Source organism: Melitaea cinxia, chromosome 3 (assembly GCF_905220565.1).
Source record: "Melitaea cinxia chromosome 3, ilMelCinx1.1, whole genome shotgun sequence".
Classification (NCBI taxonomy): Eukaryota; Metazoa; Arthropoda; class Insecta; order Lepidoptera; family Nymphalidae; genus Melitaea; species Melitaea cinxia.
Genome location: NC_059396.1, coordinates 6884456 through 6906443, shown reverse-complemented (window position 1 = coordinate 6906443; position 21988 = coordinate 6884456). Strand labels below are relative to the sequence as shown.

Below are 21988 nucleotides of genomic sequence, written 5' to 3'. Positions count from 1 at the left end.
GACTTGGGGTAAGTGAATGCGTGATGACAGCGTTACGAAAAGTGTGATCGGGCGAGATAAACAGAAGTTGAAAGGTCGATATAAGTTAGATGGAGCTAAAGAAATTTTACTTCAGTTGTGTGGTCTAAAGCAGACTAGTTTTATACACAGCATGTTGAAAAATAAGTTCTAGGAAAAAATAATTTACTATACAAATTTATAACAAGCAAAAGAAAAATAAAAATCTATTTATTTTTATTACCATTCTTGATAGACACATTCTTACATATCTTTGTGAGCTTACTTACATTTTACATACATATGATTGGAACATCATTTAAGTGGTATTAAAATATAAATTTATTTTTATACATCTTGTATGAATGTCACATAATAAATAAAATTAGAGTAACAAACTATATTAGTCAGTAATCACAGTCTTTAATTGTACTTTAAGTAATACTCTCAGTTATCGTCAAAACACTCAGTCCAAAAGTGTTCCAAAGTGTGATAGAAGTGTCGACTCACACCTCGTAAGGAATGATTTTCGTCAGTGTAACTCTGAAAAAAAAAAGAATTTATAAGAAGTTTTATATATATATATATATATATATATATATATATATATATATATATATATATATATACGTATAGACGGGCAGCAGCGTCTTCGGTGCGACAAAGCCTGCTGCTGCTGTACTGCGGTCACCAATGACACAACGGCGGTAACACATATGAGTTCACGCCATTTTCGGCGCGAGCTTGTGGAGGCCTATGTCCAGCAGTTGACTGCGATAGGCTGAAGTGATGATTTTGATGATGACGACACATAGTATTTTTAATCTTAAAAATCTGCCAACTCGCTTTGGAACAGCGTGGTGGATAAGCTCTGATCCTTCTCTTACATGGAGAAAGAGGCCTATACCCAGCTGTGGGATATTAAAAGCTGAAGCGTTCTGTGAGGGAGAGATATTACCCCAGTTGGGCTGCTCTATATTTTAAGCAGCTAATTTCCTGCGGTACCCACCCCACCTCGATATACAACTTACAAAAAATCATAATTTTTTCTTTTTTAATGCTAATAAATAAAATATAAACAATAAATTACTTTTGTGTTATCAGATTAAAAATATAAAAACAATATAAACGAAATGATAAGTTTTACAAGGTTATTACTTAGGCTAAAAAGTAAACTGTTTGGTGGACGTAACAAGATTACTTTAAAAAAATAATAGACAAGAATACTATCAATTTAAAAAAAAAAAAAAAAAACAAACAAATACTTGAATATTCCAAATGGTCTGCCATAATAGTTATAACACGTAGCCTTGTAGAGATCGCTATCTACATAAATAAAATAACGATTCGTCGAATTGTACGTACGTGCTTAATTTCCAGACTACACCATTAAATTGCATATCTTAAATGATATTCGTTATTACGAAAACAAGATTTATATAAAACATATATATTCATAATTTTACGAAAAAATATTTGGTCCTACGATGTCGCCGGATCAGGTGTTATATCTTATCAATAATAATTCAAAGTATATAATATTCAAAAATATATAAAAAATTACCATTTGCTCAAAGGCTATGTCAGCTCTTTGTAACCTTTTAGCCAGTTGCATGCTGTGTTGGATGTGAACGTTGTCATCGCCAGTACCGTGCACGATCAGGTACTTGCGCCCGCGCAGTTTCTCAGCCGCTTTCATCAGATCTGAGTTCTCGTAACCCTTTGGGTTGTTTTTTGGAGTGTCCATGTACCGCTCCGTGTAAATTGAATCTGTATAACAAAAACTTAATATGAAAAAATGTTTAAGAAACACATACGGTTGTTTGTTCCTAAGGTAAGCAACTTAATACCTGACTTTTAGCTAGCAACCGGTTGATATACTAAATAAAATACCTATATATACATATAAATATATATTACACTTAGATTCAGGGCGGGAATAGAAACCACAACCTCTGGAGCAAAAAGCAGAGTAGGACAAACTGCGCCAACGAGCTAGACAAATAATATTAGAGTCAGTAGCTATGTATTGGGAATTTATCTGTTTTGTAACAACAGAGTACAAAATTTGATTTTAAGCAATTAAACGCTTAAAAATTTAGAAGACGTAAGTACATAGGTTTAAATTCATGACATTTCAATTAAAGTTGAACGTATGTACTACTATCGTATTATAGTAAAATTGATTTCTTAACTAGTCTATACAATTTTTGACGTTATTATAAGTATCCTTTTATTCATTTATTTTACTTTAACAACTTAGATATAGCTTACATAAAAATTATTTAGTTATATTTACTAATTTTCCAACTTTTTAATTATTTTTATAAAGTTTTAGTCTTATATAAGGCTCACCACAAAATGCTTATTGTTAGTCTGATATAAGGCTCATACTGCCTTAAAATAAAAATGATTATTTTTGCATGTATATACATACCTACAAATACTGGCAATTTCGAGGTTTCTGGGCCAATTTACATAATCCTTCGAGCCGGTTATTACACACAATACGTTATGTATTATTACGTCGACCTCATTGCCAGAGTACGTAACTTCATATGATCAGTTCAGAAAAAAGTTGTTTTATTTAAAATTTAACAACTACATACGATTGACGGAATTAAAATTTTAAATAAAAATATTAACTTACAAGAGACCAATAATGTTGACCCTTGTTTCAGAGTTAAACGAATTCCGATAATAAAATTAGGCTGCTTATTTTTTTATGCAATCCATATGTACCTATTTAGGACTCTATCATACAATAAGTCAACCTATAATACAAATGATATCGGTCTTTTTATTCTTATTATAAAAGATTAACTTGATTATTTGAATAATATTTTATTATGAATATGATGAGCGATTTTTGTTAATATCTATCAGTGAAATGTTCCCAAAAAACTTGTTTACGTAAATTTGATTTATTTTAATAAGTTTTCAAGAATTAACACGAAATACCTAAAAACGGATTAGTAGAAAGTGTTTTATCTGGATTGAAATTATGCCTGCCTTTCCTTATCATACGTATCGTAATTAAAATCACAAAAAAACATAAAACGTGTACTTTCTACAGTCTAGAATTAATGAACTAAAATCACGAATCTGCATTCATAACATTACAGATAATAAAATGTAATTTATTAATTTATCCATGACATTCGTGTTAAATATTTTTTTAACAAACGATTTTAAACAAAAAAAAAGTATTCTCTTGGCTAGGGCAACAATTTAAAAAGTTAAAATTTAATACAAGAAAAAGACAGCTCATATGCACATACTTCCGAATGACTGCATCAAATTCAATAAATCTTAGGATTTTTGTTAAGATAAGGATGATAGTCAGGACTAGGTTCGTATAAAAAATAAGTAATTATACTTTTAATCAAACAAAAAAAAACTACTTCAATTGATATCAACACGCATAGTAAAATATATGCACATAATGAGGGATAACTCAAACACTATTCGTCACATGTCGAGCAAATTTAAACCACACAATCATCAGGTTTCGATTAAAAAACAATCATAAAATCGGTATACTCAGTAAAAGTTATGCGGTAACATAAAAAATACAGTCGAATTGAGAACTTCCCCCTTTTTTGAAGTTGGTTAATAATCGATATGTGAACGGGAAACCAAAGCTGTAATGGTGGTAACCGCTAATAATTCCCATGGTAACCGCTATTTTTTACTCATTTTAAAGGTCAAGCTAAAGCGTTTGTTTGTTGGTACGAGCTAATCTTAGGAACTACTGGTTTTGAATTTTACAAGGAAATTTAACAAGGAAGGTTATAGGCTATATTATATTATCATATGCGGGTGAAACCGCGGAGCTCAGCTAGTCATTTATATACGGATAAATTTATTAATTATTACCATAGTACAGCCAGGAGGTGACGGGCGCGACGGCAGCTGCGCACGCGAGGGTCTTCTCCTCGTCCTTGATCAGCATCATGGTGCTCGCGTACCCACCGTAACTCCATCCCCACACGCCAACGCGGTGGGGATCAATGAATGAGTGCATTTTCAATAATTGCCTGTTAAATTAAATATACTGATAATTATACAAACGTTGCATAATCAACAATATCAAAAAATAATGTGATCGTGTGTAAATAATCTCAAATTTTTAACTTATTAACTCTTTTTAATTACATTAGCAGGTAGCGATTGACATTAATATTATTTATCTATTTATTTATTAAACGTAATACATTAATACAAACAATACATATTTATATATATAATTGTGTTTGCTAACAAACGAAAACAAAACCCACTTCGATTACATCGACAAGTAATACAACGTAACGTAGTTAGATGAAAAAATAGTCAAGTAAATGCGCGTTATCAAAGATTACTCAAAAAGATGTAATGAGATCTCGATGAAATTTAAATGTGACCACATGATAAACACCAGCTTCCGATTAAATTAAAAATCATCAAAATCGGTACACCCAGTAGTAACGCATTATTAGATATAACTTAAAAAGTAGTTGTTAGATCTCAAATAAATTTACACGGGACAAAATGACACGCACCACCTTTCGATAAAAAATTTTTTAATCTAGATCGGTCCACCCAGTCAATAGTTCTGAAGTAACTAACATACATTAAAAAAAATACAATCGAATTGAGAACCTCCTCCTTTTTTGGAAGTTGGTTAAAAAGACGATTTCCTAATTCCTACCTTATCGCGTCTAAGGTATCAGTAATTTCCACTGTCCCGAGAGCTTCGTTTACGGCGTGCAGCGCCTCAACTCCCATTACAGCCGACCCTCGTACATCAATGGACGCTACTATGAAACTTCGATTGCTGCTCAAGTACATACTATAATATTCTGAAAGTAAACCAGAAGAAAATTCATGTAGCGTAACACATGACAACATTTCAGAATCTTATTAAAATCTGCAAAATCACTTTGATTAAAAGCAATTATCAATAAACATGCACATGAATATTCTCGAAAATTCCTTACAGTCACATTGTTTAATTACGTCACAAAGGGTTTATATTCATGAGCTGAGATGGTCCCGTGATTAAGCCACACAATCAGGTAAAAAAATGAAGGTAGAGCAGGTAAATATTTACTTCAATGCATTTTTTTTTATTCGTGGTATAATTTTTGATTAAAAAATTCATGAGGAAATCTTCATATTCCGAAATAAAATGCAAATAAAAGGCTTTGACTAGCATTGAGACAGGAATAGGCTGTTACAGTAAAATTTAGTCCACTTGCTTATATCAAAATATATAAATACCTAAATCATAACTATCTCTAACTCTTGATGTTCCAGGTCCAGCATATAATCTCACTATCATTGGATATTTCTTGTCTTTTTCCATTTCTGGAGGTAAAAGCAATTTAATATGTGCCCTTAATTTTTCGCCTAATGTTATCACATTGAACAAAACCATTGGCAGTTTATATTGTTTCAATTTCGTAGTTAACCTTGAATTATCTGCTAGTGTTTTAAATGTATCCGTCTGAAATTAAAAAAGAAAATTAAAATCCAATCTTTCTTAAAATGTTGCAATCTTAAAAGATAATAAGTTTTAATCTCTTTTTCAAATCTATATATTAATATGTGAAACAAACCCTTTTTCACGAAAATTGCGCGGATGGAGGAGTATGAAATTTCGTACACTTATAGTTTATATAGAGAAGGAGTGCAGAATACTAATATTTTTGTAAAACTATGATTAAAAAATACATTATATCAATAAAGAAAACATTACACACACTACTATTTATTTGACACACACAGACGCATATTATATACACTCTTTTGTTGATTGTCAGTCTGTAGTCAATTGAAAATATTTAAAAAAGGTTCTTTATTTTCATAATTTTTTGATTTTCTTTAATTTAAATTTTTATTTATGGTCGAATTTCGACCACTGGGGGCGACCACTAGTAATAATAATTAAATAAACGCTTCACAGTCAACGGCTCCCAGTAGGATTTTCTCCTTTGTCAGGGAACCGGAAACACATACAATACACAAGCACAAACGCCTAGACCACGACAAACTATAGCCAATATAAATCTTTATCATGTGCGGGGATCGAACCCAACCACTAGTTGTACAGTCAGTATTGTGACCGTTGCGCCAAACCGTCATCGACGATATAAAATAGCTTTATTCTACTTACCTCACTAGTGTAAAAGTAAGTTACAGCTGGGACATTTAAAGCGCTGCAAGATACAATCGCGTAACTACCACTAGGTGAGAATGCCGCATCGACGTCATGACAATGTGGCTTATTACAAGTAACACATTTTGCTTTTCCTTTAGAAGTTGCCCATAGTTGTCTCTTCCAAGGTTCCATTCCTGGTGATACAATATAATATACAGTATCGGTATCCAAATTCCATCCTAAGACTTCGGTAGTTGTTGAATTTCCAGGCGTTAAATCTTCAGTTTGCATTGTATTAAAATCGAAACGACCAAGATGCATGAATCTCTGTTCCCCGTAAGGTAGTGGTTGAATTTCCAACATTTTCGTTCCAGTTTTGTCAAAGAAAATTTCACGGACTTCAATCCATCCATTCGGCTCAGTTTCGTGTTTCATGATATTGCATTCGTTTCTAGTCAAATCACAATTAACTAAAACGCTTACATTCTGTCGTCTGTTCAACCACAGTAAAATTAAATTTTCATCTGTGGCCCAGTTTACTCTTCCCAAAATGTGATCTGGGCCGATAATATCAACAGGAGGAAGTATGACCATAGATTCAATGTTCTTTTCCTTCAACTTAAATACTCGCAGTTGAACGACAGGATTAGTTCGACCTGCCTGACAATTCAATTACATTTTATAATAGTAAACAAAATAAATTTAATGAAAAAAAAAGCTAGTAATTTCAAACTAACCTTCGGATATTTGAAATGAATCATCAAAGGATATTGGTTGTCAAATTCAGAACTTTCACCGTAGTAAGGGTAAACCGCAGATTCCACTTGAGTGTCATTAAAAGAAGCCACGGCCAAGTAGGTTCCGTTAGGCGAGAACCACATCGCTTCCGCAGCATTAAACACTTCCTCTGTAATTGGAACAATCAAAAATCTATAATTTGAATGTTTGAGTAATTTTATGAATGAAAGAGACTTTCTAAGGTCGGCATTTCGCTGAACACACATTTTTCATATATTATTGTACAGGCATTTGACTAAGTTTTACGTTATTCTTGCAGCGATAGCGCGCGATAGCGAGTTAAATTCCAGCGGATGTACTTCGTACTTGGTAAATATCCCGTTTTCGAATAATTTTCCTTATAGAAGTAACCATGTTAATCTAAAATCTTAAACCTATATCTTTATTCAATTCTATATATTATAAAAGAAATATATGTAATAATTAATTCTAGACTTACCTTCATAAATCCAATCCGTGACACCATTATATATATTGCCCACTACCCCGTCAACAGTGAGCGGTATGATTTCGTCAGGCTTAGCGACATCAGGTACGTAAAAGACATTGTTATATTGAACAAACGCTAGTGCGTGATCATTGCCCCATACCACTACTTGTAGAGAGCCATTACCAATGTGAGCAATAGACCTGTTAAGTAAACATTGCTATTATCGTTTAGAGGTAAACTTTTGGTGTTACATGTTGCTAACAATTTCAAAGGATTCGAATCATTAGTACATATTGTCGAAGTACATTTTGTATTCTTGTTATTGTAAGTTGTCAAAAATGTTATTAGTTTAAATAGAATTAATTTAGAAAGTAATTCTCTAAATACATTTAAATACGAAATAAATTATGAAAATTTGTTTATAAAAATTGCTTTAATATACTCACTTTTTTTCAAGGTCATACACCGCGTATTCCGCTATGCTTGAATAACGATATACCTGAAATTAAGGGTCTGTATTGTCTCTTCGCATATACATAAGCAGAAGAAGTCAGGCTATATAAGCAAAAGTTAAAAAAGTGTGTGTGTGCATTTAACACACGGCAGAAGTGAAACTTCTGAAAAATCTTAGAAAGCTGTTTGCGATTGGTCCTATAGATGATGATCATGGTCTCGTGAAAAAGATCGTAAGCGCCATGGAAAACGCATCGCTTACGCGTTTTGAACGTTAACGTATTCCATATCATTCTATCCTATACATTTATGTGTTTCTTTCTTTATCGTGAAACATTTTTGGTTTCATCGAGCTTAAAATCACAACGATTTGAAAGAGCTTCACTCCAATAAAAAGTCAACATCCAGCTAAGATACCATTTGCTTTAGTTTTCATGGTGATAATATTTTCATGCAAAAACTTAAAGTAGAATAACTATTTAGAATCCAATCACATCACTTCCATTTAATTACCGAATCGAAAATTTATTGAAGTACAAATGTTTTAAAATTTGTATTTCTTATCGTGTTACCACTAATTATATTATGTACGGCTATAAAATAATGTTTCATGTTCCGCAAGCACACAAAAAATCAAATAGTAAATTTTCCAAAAGCAAAACTACTCGCTCGAATGTCATCTCGCACTTTGCCAAAGCAGAAGCCTAATTTAGGAAATATTTATGTAGTAAGCAGATGTACACAACTTTATATAGTATCTATAAGATACGAGTAATGAATTTTAATTTTTAATGGTATTTTATTGTGCACGCTTGTGTTCCACGTTTTGAATTCTTAATACATATTTATAATACTGATGATTATTTAATTAGTTGATAAAGAATTATTATATCTGTACTGTTAAATATTAATAATTGTGTTTGCTTGCAAATGAAAATAATACAGACTTCAATTCACATCGACATCGGTAATCTTTCTCAAGAGTAAACTTCGTTCACGCGTCGGAACTGACGCACGTGCTTTTTGAAGTGAAACTTCTTTATGCGCATGAGGGGAAAATTGTTACGGATGAAACGGCAATGTTTTGATGGAACGGCAACATGTTGATGAAACGGCAACGCTTTTGTCCATGGCGATTAGATTTTTAAAAATATAAACGAGAATTAATAATTAGTTTGCCAAAAAAGTTTCACTCCTGACATGTGTACTTTGTACGCACGCACTTTATTTTTATAACTCTTACAGTGTGACCTGTCATATAAATAATCATACCTTTCTTTTATTTGTTGTCATCAATAAATATTTCTGATCATTTGAAAATGATGACACTGAGAAGCGGCTTAAATTGAACTGTAACAAAAACATGTAATGAACACATCTCAATTAAAAAAAAAAAAAATTCGTTCAGTGTGTTACACCTCACGACTGAAGTAAAACTTCTTTAATTACCCCTACAGTAATATACAAAACGTAACTCTCTCTTTCTATCTTCACTAACTTATATCTCTCTTTCAACTTCCGTTCGCCTCACCCGATCACACTTTTCGTTATGCTCTCGTCACGCTTTTACTAGCTTACTCCCCAAGTCAAGCGTGGGTCAAGAAGTTTTACTTCAATAATAATGAATCACTAAATATATTGCTAAGCGCAAAGCTCGAGAACGGCTGTGCCAACTTGGCTTTGGCAATTTTTTAAATACATTTTAAAAGGTTCTTCATCACTTTAGCCTATTGCAGTCAAAAATAATTTAGAAAACGTAACTATTATTTCAAGTTCAGAAAGCGTTTGACAGTTCACAAGAAAACAAAACGTTTGTCGAGTTCGCTAGTTTTTAATAAATTGTAACAAAGAAGAAATGAGAATTAATGCGATCGTTAAGAAGCAAGCAAATATAAGTTGAATACTTACAAGTTCGGCATGATCCAGAACCGTAACGTAAGTGTCCTTTGCAGCGTCATACTTATTTATCAAACCAGGCTCTACAACTACGTACTCAGAATCTGAAAAGTACACGATTTCTTTAACAAAGTTTATTTATTGTTTTTAAATTTGACAATCACATTTTACATTTGTCAATAAACTAATTTGGTAGGGTACTTTCAAAACTAGTTTTGGAAAAAGGAGGAGGTTCTTAATTCGATCGTATTTTTTATGTGTTACCTCATAACTGTTTCTGGTTGGACCCATTTTGATGATTAATTTTTGGAGTTTACTCCTTAAAAATAAAATTATTATATAATAATTTTCATATAAAACGCCCAGTATGAAAAAAAATATGAGAACTAAAATCAACTGATCAAATGACCTCGTTACGTTTCTCGTAACGCCATCTATCACGTAATGTCTAAAGTCGTAACGACAATTTCTAATAACGCCATCTCATTGTAACGTATCATCAATAGGTGACTTTATTTGATTCGTTTATTTACCATTTGATATGATATTAATCTTTTCTGAGACTTTTTGTGCTTATTTAGACAATCGATCTGAAGGAGTAAACTCCAGTCGTGCGTCGGAGCTGATACATATACTTTTTTATTCGAAATATGGTGCTTGTCATGTTAAATATAATCGAGAACAGCCAAGTACCTTTTGAGTTATCTCAAATAATGTGTATTTACTTGACTATTTTTTCGTCGACCATAGTTGTATTACTGGTCGATGTAATTGAAGTCGATTTTTTTTTTCGTTTGCGAGCCAACACGATTACGTTTACACAATTCCACCTACTACATTGTTTTGTATTTTTGTAATATATAGTATTTTAAAATAGAGAAACAATTTTTTAGTTTTAGTTTAATAAATTTACATTATATTAGAATTAATTTGAAAGGAATTCAATTTTTTCCAATACTTATTAGAGGAAACTGAAAATACTAGTTCTACAAATTTCAAAATGAATATAATAATTGTTGATAATTACCTCTTGAATTTCCATAAACGTACACATATAATACCTACACATATAAATAAAATTTAATCACTAGACGTATTACAGAGCGCAAATAACTAAAATATTATAAAAAAAGGAAGTGAGTTCTAACATACCTATATGTTATTATAACTTGTTTTGTTACATTTTTACATTAGTTTTACTAAAAAATACACATAAAAAACATAAACGTTTTTCATTAAGTAGTTTGTAAAAATATGTATTCATTTTCAATTGAAAATTAATGCTACATTTTGATATTAAATGTTTTAACAAACTAAAAACTATGAAGAAATGTGCTAATTAAACCATGAATCATAACATTTTACTGCTGTATTTTAATGTATTTTTTTTATACAACTATGGCAGCAAAAAGCGTACGGGCCCACCTTGGTAACCATGGTAAGCGATTACCGTAGCCTATAAACGACTGCAACACCAGAAGCATCGCAAGCGCGTTGCCAACCCTACCCCTGACCATCTCCAGGAGTTCTGGTCACCTTACCCACCATAGGAACACAACACTACATGAAAGCAGTATTATTTAGCTGTGATCTTCTGTAAGATAGCCGTACTTCCCCAGATGGCCTGCTCCAGATTTTGAGCAGGATACATCGTGCTGTACACTACCTCAATAAAATTTAGTTACAGTTTTCACTAATAACGTAACCGTTTTCTCACCACATATTTATTCGTACCTGAAATCCATTGAACAGCAACTCTTTCTGGAAAGAAGTCAACCTGCAAAGGCACTAACTCTTCTAATGTAAATGTCTTTTGTATTCTTTGGGGAGATGCGAAGGATTCTGTTACAACCAATGCCAAGGCCAAATAAACTGTTTGCCAAGCCTATAACATAAATAAACGTAAAATAAATAAAACTCATCTTATATTAAGCCATATATTATTTTATGTATTTTTGTGCAATATTTGCAACAATAGTTTAAAACCATACTTTATTTTGCTTAAAACTTCTTCTTTAGATATTTACTAAATATTTAACATCATTAAATTCATTACAGCCTTTACAGTCCACTACTGGACATAGGCCTCCACAAGTTTACGCCAAAAATAGTGTGAACTCATGTGTGTTGCCCATAGTCACCACGCTGGGTAGGCGGGTTGGTGACTGCAGGGCTGGCTTTGTCGCACCGAAGACGCTGCTGCCCGTCTTCGGCCTGTATATTTCAAAACCAGCAGTTGGATGGATATCCCGCCATCGGTCGGCTTTTCAAGTTCCAAGGTGGTTCCATAGCGGAACTATGTTATCCCTTATTCGCCTCTTACGACACCCACGGGAAGAGAGAGGGTGGCTATATTCTTTTGTACCGTAGTCACACAGTACAAAAGTAAATATTTAACATAATACATTACAAAATGAATCTTTAAGTAGTAAAGATAATGCTAATTAAGAAATAAAATGTTTGTGCGTACCTACTTACTATACATATTTTTAAAATAGTTACAAAATAATAATTAATGATTTAGCTTATTATTTATTAGATTTAGTTCCAACTCCGTATTTTATAAATTGCTAAGAATAATAATAAATAAGTACAGATACTTAATATTATAATATTATGTAGTTTTACAGCTTATCCACATCATGCACAATTTATATATTAAACTAGCTGTGCCCGCGAGCGACTTCGTCTGCGTGGAATTTAACAAAAAAGTTATTTTTCAATATGCATATATATAAAATGAATAAATTTCTAAAATAAAAGTAGCCTAAGTTACTCCTTATTGTATCAGCTATCTGCCAGTGAAAGTCCCGTCAAAATCCATCGTCCATCGTCAAGGTCCAGTCGTTTCAGAGATTAGCCGGAAAACAGACAGACAAACAGATAGACAAAAAGACAAAATATATATAAAAAAAATATTTTGGTATTATGTAGTAAAATGCAGTTATTTTAATATTACAAACAGATACTACCATTTTATTTATTTGTATAGATTTGCCAAAAAAAATTAATACTTTTCTCAAACAATTTTAATCAAAATAATTTCGATTAGTGTAATTTTTACAAAAAATAATACCATGAACAAATACATCTTTATTGCTAACGTATCGCAAGAGTTATCGCGCGTTGTTTCTTTTTCTTTTTTTTTTGTTTGTTTAATAAAATTGATTAGTTACACTTATAAAAGTCAATTAATTGTTATTTATGGTTATAATTAAAACAACAATTGAAATTAACAGCATCTTGTTAATTAATGCCCGGAATATATGATATTCAGAAAGCTCTTAAATTTAAAACATATTTGAAATTTAGCTGCTTGTAACTAATAATAATTTTTCTAAAAGAAGCAATAGGACACAAAACATTATATTAAAATAACCGCTTTTTACTAAATGCATATCGATGTATACTCGGTATATACTAAAATAACATTTTTATAATTTTTGTCTTTCTATCTATCTGTCTGTCTGCCTGTCTGTTTGTTCCGGAAAATCTCTGAAACGAGTGGACCGATTTTTACGGGACTTTCACTGCAGATAGCTGATATAGTAAGGAGTAACTTAGGCTATCTTTATTGAATATTTTTATTTAAATTAACTCTGCAAAATGAACAATTTCATGGTATTTTTTTTCTGTATATATAAATAGACAGTAATATAAATTCCAAACGTTTAGTTAGTTATTGTAGACGTACTTCTTGGCTTCGGCAGCTTTTCATTTATGTATGATAATGGTGACCAGTTTTTTATATATAACTTTTAATTGACATTTATGGCTACAACTCCAATTTTATTACTTGTTTCTTAATGTTTTATGGACTATAATATTATTTACCAAACATTCTATCTCACGTTTAAAAGAGAAGGCACAATTATTTTTTTCAAATCTGTAACCCTAAATTTGCGAAGTATATAAATAGTCAACATTACGGGCAAAAACGTTATCGCCACAGATTAACAATTGAGTATTTTATTTTTATTTTAAGAAGGTCTTTATGTGTGACTGAGTGAAATATCTGCTATTAACAATAAACAATAGGTGTGTAATATGTATTGTCTTTCCTGAGATGAGTTTATTGCATTGAATTCTATCATAGCAAAAAATCTCAATAATTTATCATTTAATTATAGGATTCTTATACAAATCTCAATGACTTATATATATATGAGAGGCTTATAAATATAATATACTTTAGACTAGTTTCCACGTGCAGTTGTAATGCTCAACTGCTATTGCTAACTCACGCTACCACGCTTGCGCTCAAAAGAAATCTGTTCCCATTTTAACAATATTTTTCATTAAGAATCCATAAAATCCTTCTAATTTCTCATAGCTTGATGGAATAAAGTCTATATAATCCCTCAATAAATGGTCGATGTATCCAACAATAAAATAATTTTTCAATTCGAAGTCTACTGTTGCGAATTCTATTCTATTCTGGTTACTGAGATTAACGCGTGACACAATACAAGAGTTTTCTCTTCAGCTTTAAAATATTACTTTAGATCGAAAATCCTAAATGATTAATAGTACTGATATTTTTAATTCATTTAATAAAATCTGAGTATAGTTATATTTTTGAACATTTAAATTTTCAAACCACAGTGAAAATTTAAATCGGTGGTTGGTACATAATATCTTTTAATAAATATATTTCGATCAATTACTATTTAATAATTCAATCAATCTAAATTAAAATTTTAATGGATTTCATAATATATAATTATTCTGAATATTAAAATTAAATAGTTAATTGACATTCATTTAGACAGAAAAAAAAATGTACAAAATATACATATGTGTCTAGATCATGCGTAGTTCTACAGAGGACGAATGTTGTATGAACGTATGTAGGTATGTATGTTTGTTACTCTTTTACACAAAAGCTACTGGATTGATTTTAATGAAACCTAGTACATAGATAGCTGAGGTCTAAAATAACACATAGGCTACTTTTTATTTCTACTACCCCACGAGGTCGGAAATGATGCGGGTGAAACCGCGTGGCGCAGCTAATAAAATAAATAAAAGCGTAAGCAGCCATTATATCGAAACGGATATCGTTACAACCATTATCTAATATTATGAATCAATTAAAATTAATACTTGTAAATTCTAAATGTAATGCATAAAAATCTCGTTTCAAGGTCTTTGTGGTCACACTTTACCAAAACCGCTCAATCAATTTTCATGAAATTTTACTTACTGAAAAGATATAAGGGGGGTATTGAAAAGAATATGGGGAGTAAAATCGTGTGAAACAACTAACGCCAACGCACACTGACGCTGACACTCAGTGACGCTGAGGACGATGTTTTACAGCACTTCTATGTTAATGTAAGATATATATACAGATAACAGTATATCAGCATTTACTATACCGATACGAATAGTAAATAAATAGTAATAAATAATAGTGAATAAATAATAATAATAGTAAAACTATTTATTTATGTTTTGATTTTAGAAATTTATTATTATTGAACAGGTATCTCGGTAATAGTTCTTGAGGAGTAAATTTCAGTTTACTCTCCGAGCTTACACACACACTTTATTTGTGTATATTTGCTATGTATGAGAAAAAAATCATGAAGTATATCATCATACCGCTAGCGGCTAGGTGGTAAAAGTGTCCCGTTTGTTTATTTTTCTATTTAAACTTCACGCGATTGACAGTTTCCAAGACAGGACTGATCAGGTCAGCTAGTCTTTATAAAAAAATTAGTTACATTATTTTTTTCTGCTACGAATTTTAGATTATTAAATTTTTCGTTTACAACACTTATTTTTTCTATATTTAACATGAAACATTTATTACTTATTTACTTATTTTATTTCAAGATAATAAATGGTATAAAAAAATCTTATCAACAAAATCTTATCATCAACCAAGGAACCACACTTATTTAACTCTGGGAAAAACCAGGAAGCCACCCAACTCGACCAACTTCAAGTAAATATATCCTTCATAATAGATGAACTTATATAAAAGAATTTAATAACATTTACAATTTATTAATCTCTTAAAATTTAAATTTTAAATATCTATTCTCTCACACCACCTATCTCTTCAGTAATTGTTTAATAACACTATTTTAATTGCAATCACGTTAACAAACAATGAGCAATCCCATTAAATTAGGCGAGTACTTTTGATAATCAATACACGTAACAGTTAAAATTGTTTATATTGAATGATCACGAACTGTTCGTTTAAAATAACTATTTAACAAGTATTGTAATTTTGACATTATTTTGTTTCCATAAAAAAAGTGGTTATAAATATAATGATTGAAAGTAAATCTCAATGAAGGAGAAGTATAAAACATTGAATTTACCATTTTATGTAAATAAATACTCCCAGGTCACGGGACAAAAGGATGACTCCTTGTCAATGATTTAAGTGGTCCAATCAGATCACATCACACTCGACTAGGCAATCAAACTATACGCACGAGTTCGCTCGACGCGGTACAAACGTAAACTGCTTACTGCGCCCGCGCACTGGATTGCTTGCGAACTTTTAATTTGACCTACAATTACTTGATGTTTTGGTTTATAAGAGGATTTTCTTTTGAGAAGATTAAATCTGTCTGTTATTTTTATACAATTTATATATGTGTATCTAGTTGTTTTAGAGCCTATAATCAGGCTTGCTCACAAACTCAAACAGGTTTCATAACGTAGAAAGAAAATTAATCAGATTAATAAACCTCAATTTTCAAGACTACTTTTGAACAAGCAACTTCAAATACCTAAGTATCGTAGGTTCATGCAATTACTTTATTTTGTAAAAAAATTAAGGTCCCTATTAGATAAATATATTACTTACCTACATATTAAAATTAAAACCTTTTGATTACAAATTAGGCGCAAAATTGTGTAAACATGTTTTTAAAAGTATAAAATTATTATTAAAGCATAATAGTATTATCTAGAAAATGTATATGAAAATTATACTCAATGCAGTTTTAACATATCTATTACAATTTTTAACAAGTTTAACCGCATATCCCACATGTTTATATTTTTTCCAACGATGCGTGATAGTGTTCGTGCCGTCGGTTTTACTACAAAAACTACGGTTCTACTGACTCTGTTTACTCTCGGTGTTTTTATGCAACTTAGAAAATGAATAATGTAGAAAACTAGCGTTCCATCATCTATGTTATTAGATTTTAGATTCATTAATAATATGAATGCGGTAAGGTCGAAAAAATAAATTTAAATTGTTTTTTTATATGTACAATAAAGTATTAATAAATAATGCAGTACCTGATATATAAAAGTATAAATGCATTATTGTAAAAAAGTTAATCTTCGGATATTCAGTTGTCCTAAATACTAAATACGATGAATACCCATGTATACTTTCAATTTCAAACTTTGTAGGCCACAAACCAAATGTTCTTTGTAAATAATTGTTTGTTCTGGAAAAAAAATCCGACTTTAATTTACATCGACATTAATAGTAGCTACAATTCATATTATTAGATACCTATAACTCAAAAACTATTCGTCAGATATCGCTCAAATTTATATGGGATCACATGACAAGCACCAGTCACAAATATAAAAAGAATCATTAAAATCAGAAAAAGTTACATCATAAATGTAACACATTAAAAACAATACAGTCGAATTTAGATACTTCTTCTTTTTCAAGATACATCACATTAAACAAAAAAAAAATAAGAAATGTGTAACTGTTAAGTTACACTTTTATTTATAATTCGTAATATATTAAAAAATTATTAACACTAAATATTGTGCTGTGTGGCTACGGCACTAAAGAATTTAGCCACCCCCTCTCTTTCCGTGGGTGTCGTAAGAGGCGACTAAGGGATAACAAGGTTCCACAACCACCCTGGAACTTAAGAAGCCGACCGATGGCGGGATAACCATCCAACTGCTGGCTTTGAAATACACAGGCCGAAGACGGGCAGCAGCGTCTTTAGTGCGACAAAGCCAGTACTGCGGTCACCAACCCGCCTGCCCAGCGTGGTGACTATGGGCAAAACACATGAGTTCACGTTATTTTTGGCGTAAACTTGTGGAGGCCTATGTCCAGCAGTGGACCGTATAGGCTGTAATGATGAACACTATTTAGTGTAAATAGTATGTATTATCTGTAAATGTGTAATGTTCGAAGCTGATTTCGACTAAAGCGACTACTTGACAGTAGTCAATATCATATATTGGCAAAACCTAGTAAAATAATAAATAGATACCAAATTTTATTGAAAACAGACTAAAAATTATATGTAAGCCCAAAACTATCTACAATCGCTGTACAACCTTTTATTTTACCGACACATCACACACCTTTATTTTTAGTGACGTAAATTTTGTACTAATATAAGTAGGTAACTAAAGTTATTCAATTAATTTGTATACATACATTTTTTTTTTCAATTTTATATTTGAACAATAATAATGTCACCATGACTACAACTCATTAGTTTAAGTCGGTTCGTACACTGAGAATCGGATTAGGTATTCAGTAGGAAATGCTGCTAGCATTCTTGCATCCATCACACGCAGACATGCTTTATACTTTTAATAATTATTTATTTATTTCTTTATAGGTACATATTGCTGCAATTTTTATTTTAAATAAACGTTTAAAGAACACACACATGTATGTTACAAATTTGTTCTCTCAAAGGGTTATTAAAGGTTTTAAAATCTAGCATTTATACCAGTTAGTTTATATTAAATACTTAATATAATAAAGTTAAGTTAAAATATAGAAAAAAAAAGTTATGAAACTAATTTTTCGTAATGAAAAACTCAATGTAATATTTAAAATTAATAACTATTCAATTACTAATTTTCTATGTATTTTTTATCTACGTTCATATTAAGACGGCATTAAACGAAGAATTTTGCTCTACTCAGAAAAGGCCAGGATCGCTTCGCCACGCTCTAATTGAATTCAACAAATGAAACGTTACAGCGAGTCGGACGTGTCTCAGCTCTGCGTTGACGCAACACACGTCTGACTTTGGAGTGAACCTTTAGAGTTTAGACCATTGTACTGTCTGAGACAAAAATAAAATACAAGTGGTAAAATGTATTTATTCATATTAGATGCGCATTTTTTACTTACTATACATACTATATATATATATATATATATATATATATATATATATATATATATAATCTATCTATAATATATATAAACGCGAAAGGTCATTCATCACGAAATCTCCGAAACTATAACACCTACAAACTTGAAATTTGGCAAGTAGGTTCCTTATAGAGCGTAGACATCCGCTAAGAACGGATTTTACGAAACTCGACCCCTAAGGGGGTAAAACGGGGGTTGGAAGTTTGTATGAAAGTTCTATGTTTTGGAAGTAAGATGCTTGATATTTAAAATGTATGCTCTATAAATGATGAGAAGGTGTTCAAATAATGTATATTTAGAAATCAACTCCCTTTTTAGGTTAAAACGGGGGATGGTAGGTTGACCCACTCATCACGAAATCTCCGAAACTATAACACCTAGAAACTTGAAATTTGGCAAGTAGCTTTCTTATAGAGCTTAAACATCCGCTAAGAACGGATTTTACGAAACTCGACCCCTAAGGGGGTAAAACGGGGGTTGGAAGTTTGTATGAAAGTTCTATGTTTTTGAAGTAAGATGCTTAATATTTAAAATGTATGCTCTATAAATAATGAGAAGGTGTTCAAATAATGTATATTTAGAAATCAACTCCCTTTTGGGTTAAAACGGGGGATGGTAGGTTGACTCACTTATCACGAAATCTCCGAAACTATAACACATACAAACTTGGAATTTGGCAGGTAGGTTCCTTATTGAGCGTAGAAATCCGCTAAGAACAGATTTTACGAAATTTAATCCTTAAGGGGGTAAAACGGGGTTGGAAGTTTGTATAAAAGTAGACTTGAAATATAAAATGTATGCTCTATAGATGGTGAGAAGGTGCCTAAATAATGTATATTTAGAAATCAACTCCCTTTTGGGGTTAAAACGGGGGATGGTAGTTTGACTCATTCATCACGAAATCTCCGAAACTATAACACCTACAAGCTTGAAATTTGGTAGATAGGCTCCTTATAGGGCGTAAACAGTCGCTAAGAATGGATTTTACAAATGTCGACCCCTAAGGGGGTAAAACGGGGGTTGGTAGTTTGTATAAAAGTCCTATGTTTTTGAAGTAAGAGACTTGAAATATAAAATGTATGCTCTATAGAAGGTGTCTAAATAATGTATATTTAGAAATCAACTCCCTTTTTGGGGTTAAAACGGGGGATGGTAGGTTGACTCACTCATCACGAAATCTCCGAAACTATAATAGCCACAAACTTGAAATTGGGCAGGTAGGCTCCTTATAAGACGTAAACATCCGTTAAGAACGGATTTTACGAAACTTGACCCTTAAGGGGATAAAACGGGGGTTGGAAGTTTATATGAAAGTCATATGTTTTTGAGTAAGAGACTTGAAATTTAAAATGTATGCTCTATAGATGGTGAGGAGGTGTCCAAATAATGTATCGTAATCTATATATATAAAAAAGAATGATCACTGACTCACTCATCACGAGAACTCAAAAACCGCTGGGACCATCCAGTGGTTTTTAATCCATCCAGGATGGACAAAGATGAAATTTGGTAGGTAGGTAGATTATAGTAAGTAGACGTCAGCTAAAAACGGATTTTACGATATTCCACCGCTAAGAGGGTTTAATTGGCGATTATAGTTTGTACGAAACATAAACAGCAGCTATAAGTTCGCCTGATAGGTTATTTATACTGCAGCCTGAAAATAAAGCTAAAAAGTTGGTGTATAGAGAGGTTTTATAAAAATAACTATTAAATTATACTAAATTGTGCCTTTTAAAAAGTTAATCATTGTGATAAGCATTTCAAGTGACTGAAATAAAAAAAAGTTTGCGTTAAACATCTTAATAGTAATGCGTATCTTCATAACCACGCGAACGTAGTCGCGGGCAACAGTTAGTGTATTATAAAACAAAGTCCCCAAAAGCGTATGCGTAAGCGTATGTGGTCGATTCCCTCAAAATCTACTGAACGGATTTTCATGCGGTTTCACCAATGGAGAGAGTGCTTCAAGAGGAAGGTTTACGGAATGACTAAGCCGATTTTGATGAAAGTTTCACTGGAAGTTTGTTGGTAAAACTTTGTGAAACACTGATTTCAACGCGGGCGAAGCCGCGGGCACAGCTAGTATATATATATATATATATATATATATATATATATTGGAAGTTAGAATGTAGATATAGAATGATTAATGGACTGATTCAGCCAGTGACATCCTACTGGTGGGCCCATTCCACTTTCTACATGCAGGAGTCACTGCTTAATCCAGCATGCTGCTCTACTGCTTTGTCTAGGCAATCGAAACCACGACTGCTGGTGTTAAGCATCTCACACCACTATACCAGAGTGGTTGAATATTAAGCTCATTGTAGCGAATACGTGTGATTGAATTGCTGGCCATCCCGTGATATTTTTTTCCTGACAGTACATTACGCGAAGTTGTAACGTCTGTTTACAATGTTTGGTCCATACTTTGGCCGACCAAAATTTGGTCAACGTCACTAGAGTGACATTATAATAAGCCCTACATGTAAATCTAAACTGGCGCCTGACATCTGCAGAATATCTAACTGTTGGTTAAATAACAACGGAGATGTATTTTGTGGTCATTAAATTAATGTCTTGTAAAAATTACAAACAAACATTATCATGGTAGGACCACTAAAAGTTAGGAAGTATTAGCTTTTAAATAACCATGAATCCGTCACGCGTCATATAACAATAGTAGTACTGTTAATGAAATTATAAGCGTTGCCTAAGCGTCGTTTGCGGCAAATATTGTCATGTATGATAAAAAACTATTTATCATGATAAAAGAAAAATAAATGATGTTCATCGTATTATTTTTAACTATTGTTTTAAATAGGCTATTTTAGTGGCAGAGTTAGTGCCTACGTGAATTTTAAGCAAGGCTATTGGTTAAATGAAAAAATACTAAAACTAATCCTTGTTACATTGTTTGTTTGTCTTAAAAATATTGTATATACCATTACATATATACCATTTCCTCTGCCTAAAGGTTGCCTGTAAGAGACCGCTCATTAGCGCTAAGGCCGCCTTTTATACTTATCTCCTGTTTGTATTTTTTGTAATTTAGCTCACTCTTGGTGTACAATAAAGAGTTTTTATTATTATTATTATTAATCCTATTTTTATTTTAAAAAAATATTAT

At 31.7% G+C, this 21988-nt stretch overlaps 1 protein-coding gene across 1 annotated transcript; it reads right to left on the bottom strand.

The window, feature by feature from the left end:
* Positions 1-211: 211 nt before the first annotated feature.
* LOC123669354 (venom dipeptidyl peptidase 4-like) lies at positions 212-16200 on the bottom strand. Its single transcript, XM_045602961.1, has 13 exons — positions 16058-16200; positions 11454-11604; positions 9732-9823; positions 9096-9173; positions 7817-7869; positions 7380-7570; positions 6880-7049; positions 6158-6802; positions 5263-5488; positions 4691-4841; positions 3877-4037; positions 1562-1767; positions 212-540 (listed from the first exon to the last, which is right to left on the bottom strand). The coding sequence occupies exons 1-13, from the start codon at positions 16058-16060 to the stop codon at positions 445-447; spliced, it is 2223 nt and encodes a 740-aa protein (XP_045458917.1). The 5' UTR covers positions 16061-16200; the 3' UTR covers positions 212-444.
* Between the last annotated feature and the right edge of the window lie 5788 nt (positions 16201-21988).

What these genes read in the sequence shown, in the direction of transcription:
- LOC123669354 (XM_045602961.1), bottom strand. An exon ending in GATACCTTAGACGCGATAAG is followed by an intron (nt 4,038 to 4,690) that starts GTAGGAATTAGG and finishes TTAATTTAACAG; the next exon opens with GCAATTATTGAAAATGCACT. An exon ending in CACCTCCTGGCTGTACTATG is followed by an intron (nt 1,768 to 3,876) that starts GTAATAATTAAT and finishes TTTGTTATACAG; the next exon opens with ATTCAATTTACACGGAGCGG.